Raw genomic sequence first — 15,560 nt, forward strand, 5'->3', positions numbered from 1 at the left:
TTTTTTTCCTTTTGCTATTCCTGGGGCTTTTACTCAGGGCCTTGGGCTCTGTCCCTGAGTTTTTGTGCTCAAGGCTAGTGTTCTACCACTTGAGCCACAGGTCCATCTCTGGCATATTTTGAGTAATGTGTTGGAGATTAGAATCTCATGGACTTGCCAGCCGCCTGGGCTGGTATCAAACCGCAATCCTCATATCTCAACTTCCTGAGAAGGTGCTCAGCTTGATAAAACACACACACACACACACACACACACACACACACACACACACACACTTATTTATTTTTTTAAAATTTTTTTGCCAGTCCTGGGCTTGAGCTCAGGGCCCGAGCACTGTCCTTGGATTTTCTCAAGGCTGGAGCTCTACCACTTGAGCCTCAGCACCACTTCTGGCTTTTTTTTTTTTTTTCTATATGTGGTACCGAGGAATTGAACCTGGGTCTTCATGCATGCTAGGCAAGCACTTTAACCACTAGGCCAAACTCCCGGCCACACACACACATTTATATATATATCCTCAGGCCAGGAGCATGGCCTAGTGGTAGAGTGTTTGCCTAGCATGCATGAAGCCCTGGGTTTGATTCCTTGGTACCACATACACAGAAAAAGCTGGAAGTGGTATTGTGACTCAAGTAGTAGAGTAGCTTTTTTTTTTTTTTTTTTTTACAAGTAGCCTTGAAAAAGCCCAAGGACAGTGCCCAGGTTCAGAATTCAAGCCCCAAGACTGGCATAAATTAACTGAAAGTATTCCTACAATTGATGAAATTGAAAATTGAGGGAAATAAAAAAAAATCCTTTCTTAGCATGATTTTTTTAACCCATGTGTGTGTGTATATATGTTTTAGATTTTTTCTAATTCACAATTTACATTGAATAGGAATTTTTTTCTGATCCTAGCTATATACAAAGTTTTTCCTTTGCTACCTGGCTTTCAGTTACAATTGGTCAAATGGCACCCCAGCTACTTGTAAGGCAGAGATCAGGAGGATACAGGATGGGAGCAAAACTTTAGTGCCACTCATCTCATCCTACATGGTGAATGTAGTGGTTCGTGCCTATCACCCCAACTGTGCAGGACAAGAAAACAATCAGTAGTTGGCCCTAGGGAAAAAGTATGAGACGATCTCCTAAAATAACTGAAGCCAAAAAGTGCTCAAGTGGTACACATATCTACCTAATAAGCAAGAGAGGCAAGTAAATGGACCATATGGGATCCCACAGCATGAAATACATGGAACTCTCACCAGGGTTTGTTTACTGGTTGCTAGGCAACTTGTCACTGAGTAGCAGGCCCTAAGAAATAGGAAGGAACCCATGGAGGCCTGCAGGCTGTAGGGTACAGGGAAAACCAAGAGTCTCCTGGATTTCCCACAGCCATGTTTCTCTTTACCCTTATTTCTTCTGTTCAGATATGCTTCCCAGTCTAAATCCTGCTTTTCTACCTCTCCTTATCTGGGGAGCTTAAAAAAGTACTCATTAAGGTTCTATTTAAGACTAATGAGAACCTCTGGGTTTGGGCTTTGTTGTCCAAGCCATTCTACAATTTAGCCATAATCAAGAATGATGCAGAAGCAGTGTAATTATGTTTTATTTTAAATTTTTGGTGGTGCTAGGGGTCAAACTCAACTTCTTGCGTGGCCCTAAGCAGTCTACCAGTTGAGCCATGTACCAGCTGTCCAACGAGTCAGTTATCCCTTCCTCAATGGAGCCTTCCCCCATCAGCCCTGGCCTAGATCTAGTCACTGTTTTGTTATACATCCACCAAGCAAAAGCACCATGTGCTACCTGGTACTTAACTGGCTCATGATTTGTTTCAGGTATGCTTTTCGCCGTGGTCTCCATGCTGAGGATGGAATTATTTCTGTTTTGCTTACCAACAGATGTGGCCAACCTATCTAGCAACTGGTATGTAGCTAGTGGTCAGTACCTATTCTCTTGAATGAATGACCTACTTTACTTAACTGAGGGAATGTGATCCAGTCTCTAATTCAGAGATCTACTGAGGGAATTTTTGCAGGTGAGATCTTAGACGGCAGAGTCTGAAGGGACTATATACATCTGGCTGGTTTCATGTTTCTCACAGTTTCCCTTGTTTCCACCTTCACCTTTCATGGGGTCTATGCTGTTGCCTGGGGAAGTTGACTAACTTGGCCCTGGTCTCTGTGCACTCATATCTCAGCACAAGCTATTGCAAAGAAGGAAAATCCCCTTCAGCAGGCTCATAGGGCTCTTTAGCAGAATTCTTTGGGTACCTATTCCTGCTGAGTTTGATAGTTGGTGGTTGGTTGCTCCATGGGGATTTTCGGGGGTCTCAAATTCCAGCAGCTAATGTGGTTCCCTTGACCACTTACACAGTTACAGGGTACAGGCAACACTGGGCCTTCACCATATTTAGATGCCCCGAATACTGTTTGCTCTGATGTCATTACTGTTCGGTGCCTGGCATATTCTAGAAAAGTAGCTGTGTGTGTGTGTGTGTGTGTGTGTGTGTGTGTGTGTGTGTGTGTGTAGTTATCCTGGAGAACCCCACCTTTGACTATAGGCGGAGCAAGAGGACCCTTCACTTCGGGAAACCAGTCCAAATCCAAGGGTTCAGTCTGCCCAGTATCCCTGTTGGCAATGGGATCCAACTCCAGAAGCAATCCTGGAGTTAGCCTGGGTGGGTGGCTGGCTATGAGTCTGGGAAGAAGCATGCTTCTTGTGGGCCCTCCACTCGCTTTGGGGGGGGCTAGTGGCAGGGGCAGAACCCCTTCCCTGGTCAGCACGCCAGCCCGCTCACAGGCCTTGGCCTGTGTCTGACCCTGCTCCAGCCTTGAGGCCTCCAGTTTGTGCTCAGTGCCCAACCAGAGAGGCCCAGGGTGGCTGCGCCAAGGGGCGCGGGGCCACCAGGACGAGTCTCCTCTCGGCCCAGGACCTTCAGGGGCCTCCCAGGCTGCCGTCTCCAGCGCGAATTCTTGGTGCAGGTGGCACAGCTTTCCATGCCCGCGGGCTCCCCCGATCGTGATCACGGGAGAGGCCGCATCTCGGGTATAGACCTCCCAGCCGCAGAAAGGGCTAAACCGCTACTCCACCTCTTCTCATTCCCTCTCATCCCCACCCCAAGCCCAGAAATCCCAAGCCAGCCCCGGACGATCGCCTCAGCCTCCTCCCACTGAACTAATCCTGCGAGTACGGGAGGCCACGCCGAGGCGGTGGCTGGCAAGGGGGAGTGGAAAGGGAGGATGGATGGGGCGGAGGGGGGGGGTGTGGAGTGGTGATGAGGGGATTGGAGGAGGGGGTGTCATTTTCTTTCTTTCTTTTCCTTTTTTTTTTAAATAAAGTATTTCTCTCGCGAGAAACCGCTGCGCGAACGATACTTGAAGAGGTGGGGAAAGGAGGGGGCCCCTGGAGCCGGGGCAGAGACCGTGGGTGCCACAGGCGGACCGGCGGCCACAGCAGGGGACAGCTGCGGTCTGAACGGAGCAGCGGCCGCCCGGGGCCAGGACCGGGGACTGAGGACCAGACGCCACCGCCACCGCTGCCTTCCTCCAGGGAGCCGCAGCCGCCGCCTTTCCAGTAGGTGCAGCCTGGGGTCCCCTCGGGGCTCGCGGAGCCCGGGAGGCTTTCGCGTTTGGGCTGCGCCCAGGTCAGGCACCGGGGCATGGGTGTGTGTGGGGGGGGGGTAGCAGCTAGCGCTTGGCCTTCCCTAGCCGGCAGCTTTCCCCCGGTCCCCGGTGGGGTGACAGATGCTCCGGGCAGGGGCGGAGGGAGCCCCCCCCTCACCCTCGAGACCCAGCGGCCGGCTTCCAGCTCCGCGGCTGGGCGTTCAGAGCGCGCTGCGTTCCGTTCGAGCCGCGCGCCGTGGAGAAGAAACCCAGGGACCCGGTTCAGGCAGCCAGGACGGCGGGGGGTGGGTGGGGGACGCGCCCAGGAGGCTGAGGGGCAGCCGAAAGCACCCAGGCTAGGGTGGGAGGGGGCCGAGCCTTTCAGTCAGCTGTGGATCGAACGATCTTCCCTGACACCCATTAACCGCGCCCCGCGCAGCGACGCGAGCGCGCGCGCAGGGTTGAGTTCAGGAATGGGGACCCGGAGGCTTCAGCATCCCAGTGCCCTGAGCTGAGTGTTCCCCCCCCTCCCCGCTTTGGGATCCGTCTCTGTGTTGCAGCTGGCAGGGGCCGCCTGAAGTGGGAGCAGCGCCTGGAAAAGGCGGGAGGAGCCCGGCCCCCTGGGTGACCGACGGACAGACTGACGGCCGGCGCGAGAGCGCGGGACCCCAGCAGCGCGTGGCGTTGCGCGCCAGGGCGCAGAGGCGGCGGCAGACAGAGTCCCGGGCGGACGGCGGGAGCCGCTCGGCATCATGCGGCGAGGGGCGCTGCTGGAGATCGCCCTAGGATTTACGGTGCTCTTAGCGTCCTACACCAGCCACGGGGCCGACACCAACTTGGAGGCCGGGAATGTGAAGGAAACCAGAGCCAGCCGGGCCAAGAGAAGAGGCGGCGGAGGACACGACGCGCTGAAAGGGTAAGGGAAAGGGGTCAGCTGCCGGGGTGTGGGCCTCCCCTCCCCCCTTTCCCGAGATGGAGGTCCGGAGCAGCCGGTAGGGAAGGGTCCGGGGCACTTTAGGGGTGCTGAGGTCAGAGGCGCACGGTCTTGGCTGCATTCCGGCTAAGTCGCCTTTACGCCTGCCTGCACCCTTAAGGATCTCTGTCTAGGAGAGGAGGAGGAGGAGGAGGAGGAAGAAGAGGAGGAGGAAGTGGAAACCTGGCTAGAAGGAATCTGGGCCATTGTTGTTGGGTCGGATTTGAGGAGGCAAGAAAAGTTTCTTGGGGAAGAAGAGGGAGGAGCCCCGCGCCTTTCCCTTCGTACTAATTCCTGTTGTGTTGTGTTTTGAGGAAAGGGTTTGCCCGCTGCCTTCCCGAAGGGAACGAGGAAAGGGAAAGGTCCCCGTGACGGGTAGAGGTGGAGACACAGGGTTCGCAGTTGGTCCTCCTGTGGATTGTTTTCTGGACTCGACTTCCCGTTCTGGTGTGCCCACCGGACAAGTGGTTTCTGAGAACTGGCGTGGGAGTTGTGTGGCCTTCCTCTCGGCCCTCTTGCAGTGGAATGCCGCTGTGGCCAGCCTTAAGCAGCTGTTGCTAACTTATGGGGGCCCGTGTTATATACATAGCACACCATTCCCCCAGTTACTCTAGCGCCCTCCATATTTTAGTAAGAAAGATTTAAATGAAGCTTCTTCACTAAGAGTGGTCCGGTCTCTGGGTAGTGGGAGATTAAAACAAATCTTTCTGAGAGTAAGTTTAAGATTATAGAAACAGTATGACAGGCTATAAATGACCTTTGTTATCTCCTTGGAGGAGCCAGTTAAATGAACCTAGATAAGACTATACAGGGGTTTTCTTCTAAACGCTCACCAATGTTGGTTCATTTCCTGAATGACCTAAGCTTGATCTGTGACCCTGCGTAACCAAATGAGGATGTGCACTGGATAGGCTGTTTTGTTAGGGGCTATTTGTGTGTGTGTGTGTGTGTGTGTGTGTGTGTGTGTGTGTGTGTGTGTGCGCGCGCGAGCGCATGCGTTTGAACTCTGGGCCTAAGTCCTGTTCCTGAGATTTTTTTTTTTGCTCAAGCTAACACTCTGCCACTTTGAGCCACAACTCCACGTCTGATTTTCTGGCAGTTAATTGGAGATAAGAGTCTCATAGACTTCCCTTTGTGGGCTGGCTTGGAATGTCTATCCTCAGATTTCAGCTTCCTGAGTACTAGGATTATAGGCATGAGCCACCCTTGCCCTGCATCATGGACTATTTTAATGATGCATATGCAATGAACTTTGACCAGATTTTGAATTATACTGTAGGCCAAGGAAAAGAGGATTGTCACAGCTGAGCACTTAATGCTTTTACATACGCATATATACATATACATACGTACATATATGTAGGTATATATATTTCCCCCCAATAGTTTTGATGCATTCAGTTCTATCTTGGCCTTTGTGGGGGAGAAAAAAACAAACCCAGCATTCCATCAATATTGGAAATGAAATTCGCTGATCCTGACCAGACAACAGACATTTACAAAGCATGTGGCAAGTCCAGCATATAGGCTGGAAAAATCCCAGTTTCCTACAATCTCTAAAGGACATTGATTTAGATCAGCATTTTTCATTCAAAAATATATTTCTGTTACATCATCTATCTTTGATGACATTATATACGGATGGATGGATGGAGAGAGTAAGAAAAAGGAAGGAAGGAAAGATGGAAGGGCGTACGGAAAGAAGGTAGGTAGGACTAAGTAAGTTGAGGTTGATTGTGTAGATAAAAATTTTTTGAGGAGATATTGGGTCTAGCCAGACATTTGTCTGTCCCATTTCCATGTACTATCATCAGTCCACGTATTCTCTGGAATACAGGGACCCATTAGGAAAACGCAGTAAGTTTTGTTGTCCAATAGGACATCATGCTTTCTCTGACCCCCCCACTTACTTTTGTTGAATTTTACCATTTTCTAATGGTTATTATAGAGAAATGCTCTCTACAGTTGTCATAATATTTGGTAATTAATAGACTGAATCCTATTATAGTTTTTATAAGGCCTTCTTAAAATTACTCTTAATAGGGAATTATGAATGCTTCCAATTCTCATATTATCTATAAGGTTATGTATGAATATAAATATCCTTGGAGCATTAAAATAATTCAAATTAATACACAAAAGTATTTCCTTCCTACCTTTGATAGACCGTTTTCTTAAGTACTTTTGAAAAATTTTGTACTAGGCTTTTTGGGTTCTTTTTGCTCTTTAGAAAATAATCTTTAGTTTCGTCAGTTTGAGTACAATGTATCTTGACCAATAATACTCCTTCCATCATTCTCTCTCAGTCTATGCCAGCTTCACCATCCACTCAAGTTACCGGTTCCATTTCCGCTATATGTATTGTGACTATATTTGCCCACCTCCTCACCCTGGGAAATAAACCCCGTTCCCTGTGCTTGTTGGCCAGGTACTTTACCACTTGAGCCATGCTCCCGACCCTTACATACTTTTTTTTTACATAGGAGCGTATACATATATATGTACACCTATCAAATAGACATATAGAAACATGTATGTATACATGCACAGAAAAATGTGTTTAATCTGTTGCATATAAATATCCTGAACTTTGTTTTCTTTTTCAACAACTGTACTATTTCCAACTGTTAAATTCATGGGTGTTCCTCATATGTTATTGTGCAATCTACTATCCCATAACGTGGCCCAGTTAGTTCCCTAAGGAGCGTTCTTTAGGTTGTGTTGAGTATTTCCCTACTATAACTGTCTTCTATATGCCTATGTATACAAGCTTATTTTTTTTAATTGTCGGTAATTATAAAGGGGTTACAGTTACATTCGTTGGGTAGTGGGTGCATTATTTCTCAAACATTGATAGCCCTTCTCATGTTGTAGTCTCCCTTTCCCTACCTCTCCCCCCTCCTAATTATCTTGTTTGTCTCCTTCCCTTCCCTATTTCAAATAAACAAAGCTCATTCTTATATATGACATAATGTAATAAAAGTAGAAGAACTGAATCTGAGGTTTTTCCCATAGATTGTCAACACTTACCTGCTCATGTTGAATTTCTTCTCTCTCCTTATTGCCATTACAGTCTCACATGAATGAGCCTTTAACTATGTCCTGCTGTATAAATCACCAGGAAAGGCAGCTCTGTGATTACATTTTTTTCCCAGTTGCTGCTTACACTTTCTCCTTTTTGCTCATTAAAACATCCACTTGAAAACAAATCTGAGTGCAGCAAAATATGCTTTTCATTTTGATGTTAATGGAAATGCACAGTTTGTGAATGAAAGTGATTTGTCGTCTCTGATGTAAAATTGAGGGCAAACACTTTCAGCACCCTGCTAATACTTCCTCTGGCTAAAAGGTGCTTTAGTCCTTTGCTATCTGACATTCACTAGTCTAATATCCCCAAGAAATACTACCATTTCACTTTTCTCTGAGGTGGCAGGTAAGAACATTTTCCTTGCTATTTTTAAGGTCTATCGTTTTCCTGTAGCTCATCTCTCTGCTGCCTTGAAACCTGTCTGTCTGGCCCTCTTTGGGTGTGTCACTTAGCTTGTCTTCCTCTCCTCCCATCCTGTTGCAGGGGTTTTTGTTTCCCCTTCCCCTCTGGGCAGCAGGAGTTGTTCCACAGTGGAAATTTAAGCATCCTCAAGTTTCTTCCCAGCTTTTGCTGTGTTTTCTTAGAGTAAATGGCCAATTTTAGCTTTCACAGGAAATCTGTTTTTTTTTTTTCCTTTTGTTTCCCTCAATTAATGGAGTGAGTATGGTTCCCCCATTCACTCTGAAAAAATCATGTTTGTGGGCTGGGAGTGTGGGTTAGTGGAAGAATGCTTACCTTTCATGAATAAAGTTCTGGGTTCGATTCTCTGGTACCATAAGAACAGAAAAGCCAGAAGTGGCTCAAGTGGTAGAATACTAGCCTTGGGCAAAAAGAAGCTCAGAGACAGTACCCAGGCCCTGAGTTCAAGCCCCACGATTGGCAAAAATCGTATCTATTTTCCAGTGAGAATTTTGCAAATTGAAGAAATGTCAAATAGTAAATGATTAGTGGTTTTTCTTTTCCTAGTCATTGATTCGCATGTGTGAGATGACTTGATAAGAAATAATAAAATCCTAATTTTGTCAGCATTTAGTTTTACAACTCTCCTCAGCTAAATTCTCTGACAAAATAGAAATAGTCACAAATATTCAGTCATATAGATATGCATACATGTGTGTAGATACAAATATATACATAGAGCAAATCAACTCTCGTTGAATAGAATATCCTTTATGATTTCTTCATTGCTTTAATTTCTAAACAAGGAGGTATGACAGTTTAATATCAAAGAGAAAGAAATCCTTACAATGGTACCTCCCTTTCCTCACTAAGAAGGGATAGAGTTTCCTTTCTTGTCATATAGTTCCTGGGTGGAAGAGTTTTTCACATGTCACACACATTGTCCTCTTGAGCTCATTCCCTTTGATTTTGTTTTCTTTTTCCAGAGGTCTTGATAGCAGAAAGCATACCTGGATAGTTTGTGCATAAGGTAGATTATGTGCTGGAAAATTCTAAGGGCTTCATTACACAGAAGTCTGCTATTAAAGAATTTTAGCAGAGAACACAGAAAATGCTCTGACAACTTTATGAAGTCTTATTTTATTTCACAAAGAAGTCTTTTAAGATTCCATCTGAAGTCAGCTGAATTAATGGTTAAACATGGGGAAATACTCCTCTTGTGGTAAGGTTTGTGCTCCCATTTATTGAAAGGATAAAGCTAAACTATTGGGACACCATTGAAAAATAGAGGGATTTTTAAGTAGAAGATTTTTCTTTTGTATGTTTGTGCTGGCCCTAGAGCTTCATTGAAGTCAAGGCTTGAGCAATGTCTTTGAGCATTTGTGCTGTTCTACCACTTGAGCTAGAGCTCCATATCAGGCTTTTTGGTGGTTAATTGGAAATAAGAGTCTCATGAACTTTTTGTCCCAGCTGGCTTTGAACTGTGATCATCAGATCTCTGCTTTGAGTAGCCAGCAGAAAGTTTCTTTAATTTTGCATTTTAAGCAAAATATAGAGGTAAAATATTTCTGACTTATTTTATAATAGTGCCTAGAGATTGCTTACAGAAGGAATATGCTAATGATAACCTACATTTATTAAGCATCACACTATAGTGAACTGATGAGTAGAAGGAAATGGAAAACAAATATCTCTCCCAGCCGCTTTAGAATTTAAGGAAATAAGTGAATATTCTTTATTGTCTTGGGTTGCTGATAATTTAAAAAATTGCATTTGTCTTGTCTAGAGGGTATGCACATCAAAGTGATGGGGAGAAATGGAGAGAGGAATGATGGATGAATACAGTCTTGATACTCAACATGCATATGTGAAAATGGGACTGGGAAACAGGAGGGCATAGTTGAGGTTGGGATACAAGGGATCAAGATGCACTCATTATACAGATGAATACCCACGTTAAATTGAAACACTTTTGTACAACTAGAGATAATAAAAAGGATTAAAAGTTGGAAAAAAATAGCTAGGTGCCAGTGGTTCATGCCGGTGATCGTAGCTACTCAGTAGGCTGAGATCTGAGGATCACACTTCAAAGCCAACCCAGGTAGGAAAATCCCTGAGACTTTTGCTTCGCCTAAAAGGCTGGAAGTTAGCCTGTTGCTCAAGTGGTACACTGCGAGCCTTGAGGAAAATCTAACAGACAATGCCCAGAATGCTGAACTGCATCAGTAAGTTTACCAAACATGGGTTTCATCTATCTCTCATGATTGTTAAACTTGATTTCCCCATTAAACTGTAAAATCCTTAAAGGCAACAATCTTATTGTAAGTATTTTTACCACTAACTTACCATTCAGTTTTTTAGTGATGTTAGGATTTGAACTCAAGTGTCTTGAGGTAGGAAAGTACACTATCATTTGAGCAATACCCTCAACCCTTTTTGATTTTGTTGTTTATTTAGGTACTTGGGACTTGAACAGAGTCTTGAGCTTGCTCATCTTGTTAGCTTGACTGGTGCTCTACTCCTTGAGCCATACCCCTAACCTGGCTTTTTTGCTGGTTATTTTGGAGCTGTAATTTCACAGACTTTTATGCTTCAGCAGACCTCCAGATATGATCCTCAGAATCTCAGCCTAAGGCTCATACTGACTTTTGTTATTTTTCACATACAGTTTCACACTTTTTATTTATTTATTTTTGTCAGTCCTGGGCTTGAGCTCAGGGCCTGAGCACTATCCTTGGACTTTCTCAAGGCTAGAGCTCTACCACTTGAGCCTCAGCACCACTTCTGGCTTTTTTCTATGTATGTGGTACCGAGGAATGGAACCCGGGTCTTTGTGCATGCTAGGCAAGCACTTTAACCACTAGGCCAAACTCCTGGCCCAGTTTCATACTTTTTATATAGCTGCCTTCCAACTCTTAGCCAAGATTGCAGGTATGAACCACTATGCCAAGCTTGTTCTTTGAGATAGGGTCTTAGTAACTTGTTGCCTGGGCTGTCCTTGAACTAGTTTTCCTGTCTTCTGCCTCCCAAGTAACTAGGTACAGGTATGAGCTACTGTTCCTAATGCTAAACAGAACTCAAAGACTTCATGAACCCAGGAGATCTTAGTTTAATACTAGTCTGAACTTAATCCTGTGGAATGCCAGAGTAATATAGTCCCACAGCCTGGAAGTGCTTAACAGTTGGTAAGAGAATGGCGAATCATGAACCAGAAGTCAACAGAAAAGACAAGGGGTGTGGTAGCATTAAGTAAAAACAAATATGGATGCCCTTTGATTTGATGGGGTTACACCCTGGTAAATCCTGCCAAGCATTTAAGAGAGAAGAATATTGTACCAAATATTTGCTAGCCTGTGAAAAGATCAAAATGCAAACTTGGAAAATGTATCACTTTCATATTATCCAATAATCAAGAGTACGGAATTCAACCAGTATGAGTCAAGACCCTTTGAAATAAAGATCACAACCATAGTCAGTAATGTTTAGATGACATTTATGGGCCTGACAATCTTCTAAATGTCTTCTAGTGTGATAACTCTTTTTTATCTCCTCAGCCTTTCTATGAGATAGCCCTGTTACTCAGTTTTCACAGATGTGAGAGCTGAGGCATGCAGAGGCTAAGTTCTGAAGATAGAGTCTTCCTATTAAATTTTCTTTCTCCATTAACTTTAGTTATGGTTTTGGTTTCTCATTCCTCTGTACCAAAAAAAAAGTTGCTAGACTAAGACATTGGTAAAATTCCACTTAAAATTCCTAATATTCTTTCAGGCTAGTGCACAAATCTTAAGCACAATTAATCACATAGTGTTATTTAGTCAAATCAGAAATGTTTTTCACCATTTCTGTGGACATTAATACAACCCAGAAAGAAATTGTTAGGATGTGAAAAGCTGTGGGACCCTGAGTAGCTTCTTTGCTGTATCTTTTTTTTTTTCTGTGCTGTATCTTAATATTATATGTTGAATTTTTTTTTTTTTGCCCATCTTGGAGCTTGAAATCAGAGCCTGAGCACTGTCCTTGGGCTGGCTTGCTTGCTTTCTTTCTTGCCAGTCCTGGGGCTTGAGCACTGTCTTTGGGCTTTCTCCAGGCTAGTACTATACCACTTGAGCCCAGCACCACTTCTGACTTTTTTCTATGTATGTGGTACTGAGGAATCGATCCCAGGCCTTCGAGCATGCTAAGTGAACACTTTACCACTTGGCCAAACTCCTGGCCCTGTCCTTGGGCTTTCTTACGGTTACCATTCTACCACTTGAGCTGTAGTACCACTTCCAGCTTTTTGTGTGTATATGGTACTGAGGAATTGAATCTAAGACTTTGTGCATGGTAGGCAGGCACTCTACCAGTAAGCCATGCTCCCAGCCCTGATTTTTTTTTTAAGATGGTAGTTGTGTGCTCTCTATGTTGTCCAATCTTCTGTGCATGAGCCTTTAGTATGTCCACTAGACTCCCTTGTATTCATGTCCTGTGTGAGAAACTTTTCTCAAAGTGGGCATATTTCTTTTCTGAGGAGGCAGCCACATCTCTTTCTTGGATTTTTACTGGTAAGACAAATTCTTTCATGATTTCATTGTTTATGTTGGTTGCAGTAAACTCAAAGCTGATACTTTTACACTAAATTGCAGCAATAATCCTGAATACTGTAACCATTCCTAGGTTGCCTACTTAACAATGTTTTGATTATCTTATTGCTATGTAACAAATGACCCCACATTTTGTGGCTTAAAGAAACAATCTTGTTTAGAAGAGTAGAGTGGGGAGTCTTGTCCCTGCTTCCCATGATGTTTGTTGGGCTGGATTAAGCAATCAAATGATTTTTCTAAAATGTAGGCAGGTGCTACACTGTTTACTTTGGCGTAATTTATCTAAAAGAATAGGGACAAATGTGCCTTCTGAATATAATGTAACCCTTTGATTAATTACATTGAAAATATATTTAAAAAATAATGGGAACAGACAAAGGAATGAAGAAGCAAAGAGCCACCTGAGGGGCTCTGGCAAAGGTCTTTCAGGTTGTAATGCCCTTGTACACTCTCCTGCTGGTTGTATTTTTGGATGGAACCCTAGAATTTTATCTATCTATCTATCTATCTATCTATCTATCTATCTATCTATCTATGTTTTTGCCATCTTGGGGCTTTAACTCAGGGCCTGGACACTGTCTCTGAGCTTCTTTTGTTCAAGGCTAGTGCTGTATCACTTGAGCCACAGCTCCACTTCTGGTCTTATCTGTGTATGTGGTACTGAGGAATGGAACCCAGGACTCCATGCATGCTAGGCACACGCTCTACCACTAAGCCACATTCCCAACCCGAGTATTTTTTTTTCCCCCCTACATGGCAAAATTGAGCTCTAGAGTTAGTGACCAGGGCCTTGCCCAAGATTTGTGACTGAGTGGCTGGTTCTGGAACAATAGTTTTCTGACCCTTGGTTGCCTGCCTTTGCCTTATACATTGACTGCAGCCTGATATGAATGGCTGGGGGCTGGCTGGCCAGGCTTGAATGAGCTTCTGTGTTCTCAGTGCAGGCTGGGTTCCTTGATTCTTTACAGTCTCAGATTGTCTCTTACACATGGCCTGTCTGCATGGTCTCCAGCAGCTAAGCCAGGCTTTTGACATGGAAGCTCAGGATCTCCCCTGTACATGAGGTTGGAGGCTCCCAGTCTGCCTTCAGACTTAGTCTGCAGTTGTACCTTGTGCAGATACAAGGCCATGAGGAGTTGGGATCATGTTTGGAGGCGGGCTAGCCCAGTGGTTCTTTTGAGAAGGTTAATTAGATGCTTTTATGTTTGAATTCTAACTTGATTTGGGGTTGATGGGCCTCCTTCTCCCCTGAGGGTGCTTCTCTGTGTGTTGCTATAGAGATAGAACATTAAAGGCTCCAGGAATATAGATCAATGCCCAGGGCAGTGCTCTTAGCTTATTCTCAATTCTGCATAGAATGTTTTCAGAAATAAGATTGTGGCTACTAATAAACTGGTATCATTTGTTTGAATGGCATAATGCTAACCATTTCATTTAGCTTTCCTAAGGAAATACAGTGAAGGGGCCAGGAGTGGTGGCCTAGCAGCCATGAAGCCCTGGGTTCTATTCCTTGGTATTGTCTAAACAGAAAAAGCCACAAGTGGAGCTGTGGCTCAAGTGCTAGAGTGCTAACTTTGAGCAAAAGAAGCTCAGGGACAACACTAAGGTCCTGAGTTGAAGCCCCAGGACTGCCCCCCCAAAAGAAATACAGTAAAAATTTAAATCATATTCAGTGTGTGTATTTTATTCTTCTATATGGTACTTTGAATTTTGACTCAGTCTCATTTTTATAAAAACAAAACAAAACAGAAATCCAGTAGAATTGATAGAGCAATCACATTGTTAAAACAAAAACATCAACAACAACAATAACAAACTAGGCTTGGATGCCAATCAAATTTGGATGAGCTCTGCTATACCAACTTCTTGCTTTATGTTTCTTGTAACTTTCCAACTTTCTCAACTTAGTAGTGGCTTTTCTTAGTTAAGATTACTGCTGAGTCTGTTTATTCAGCTCCCTTGCAGTGGAAGAGAGAAAGAGGAAGGGTCCTATCTCCACCATTCGCAGCCAACAATGTATTCCAGACAGCAAGCAGGCTTAGAGTGGGAGAATTGCTTCATTAGACAAGTGATTTGGGTCAGTGTTTTGAAGGCTTGTGAATTCCTAGACCATCAGTCATACTTACATTCAAATGTAAGCACCCAGATACATCCAAGTCCAAATATAGTACAACCATTTTATGATGTTGGTGTCGGGAGACTGTGGATACGCTGTCTGCTGTCGAGACTCGTGGCCTTGAACTGAAGTATGCACCAGCTCAATTAATAGAATGAATTCCAGAGACAGGACATTGTATTTTTAGTTTTTTTTTTCTCCCTGTCCTAGTCATTGTCAGTGTCGCCATCCATCATTTTCATTATTCTGTATCATTTATTCCTCTTCTTCCTCCTCATCTTCTTCCTCTTTTCTTTTATTCCCCTCTTTCCACCCCTCTTTTCCTCCTCCCCTCTCCTCCTGCTTTTCCTTCTTTTCTTTTTCCTTCCCTCTCCCTTCCTTTTCTTTTTTTCTTCCTCCTCTTCTTCCTCCCCCTCCTTCTCTTCCTTATTCTTCTCTTACAGAATCCTAGTTATCAGCTCATTTCTTCTTTAAATTTCATTTTAATGGCCCTAGAGTTTGAATTCAGGGCCTCACACTTGCTAGTGGGTCCTCTGTCTTTGAGCCAGGCCCCTAACTCTACCCCCTTTCTTTGGCTTTTTATTTTTTTTGCTTTTATTTTTCAGATATAATCTTACACTTTCTGCCTGAAGCTGGCCTCAGACCATGAGCCTCCCAACTCAACCTCCTATAGAGCTAGTGTTACAGCTGTGATCACCATGCCTGGCTTGTTAGTTGAGATTCTGGGGTGGCAAGGAGGTCTTGCTATTTTAGGGGTATTGAATGACCGTCTCTTTTTTTAAAAAGTAATTTCATAACTAGAGCTACAACTGAAATA

The 15,560-nt window shown here is 44.3% G+C and overlaps 1 protein-coding gene across 1 annotated transcript in view; it reads left to right on the forward strand.

Moving 5' to 3' along the window:
• Positions 1–4,156: 4,156 nt before the first annotated feature.
• Fbn1 (fibrillin 1) overlaps positions 4,157–15,560 on the forward strand; it is a 206,242-nt gene continuing 194,838 nt past the window's right edge. The window contains exon 1 of the mRNA XM_090358457.1: positions 4,157–4,500. Coding sequence (XP_090214583.1) covers positions 4,337–4,500 — 164 coding nt within the window. The 5' untranslated portion in view covers positions 4,157–4,336. The remainder of the gene's footprint in view (positions 4,501–15,560) is intronic.

Source organism: Megascapheus bottae, chromosome 25, assembly GCF_031878675.1.
Source record: "Megascapheus bottae isolate mThoBot1 chromosome 25, mThoBot2.hap1, whole genome shotgun sequence".
Taxonomy (NCBI): domain Eukaryota; kingdom Metazoa; phylum Chordata; class Mammalia; order Rodentia; family Geomyidae; genus Megascapheus; species Megascapheus bottae.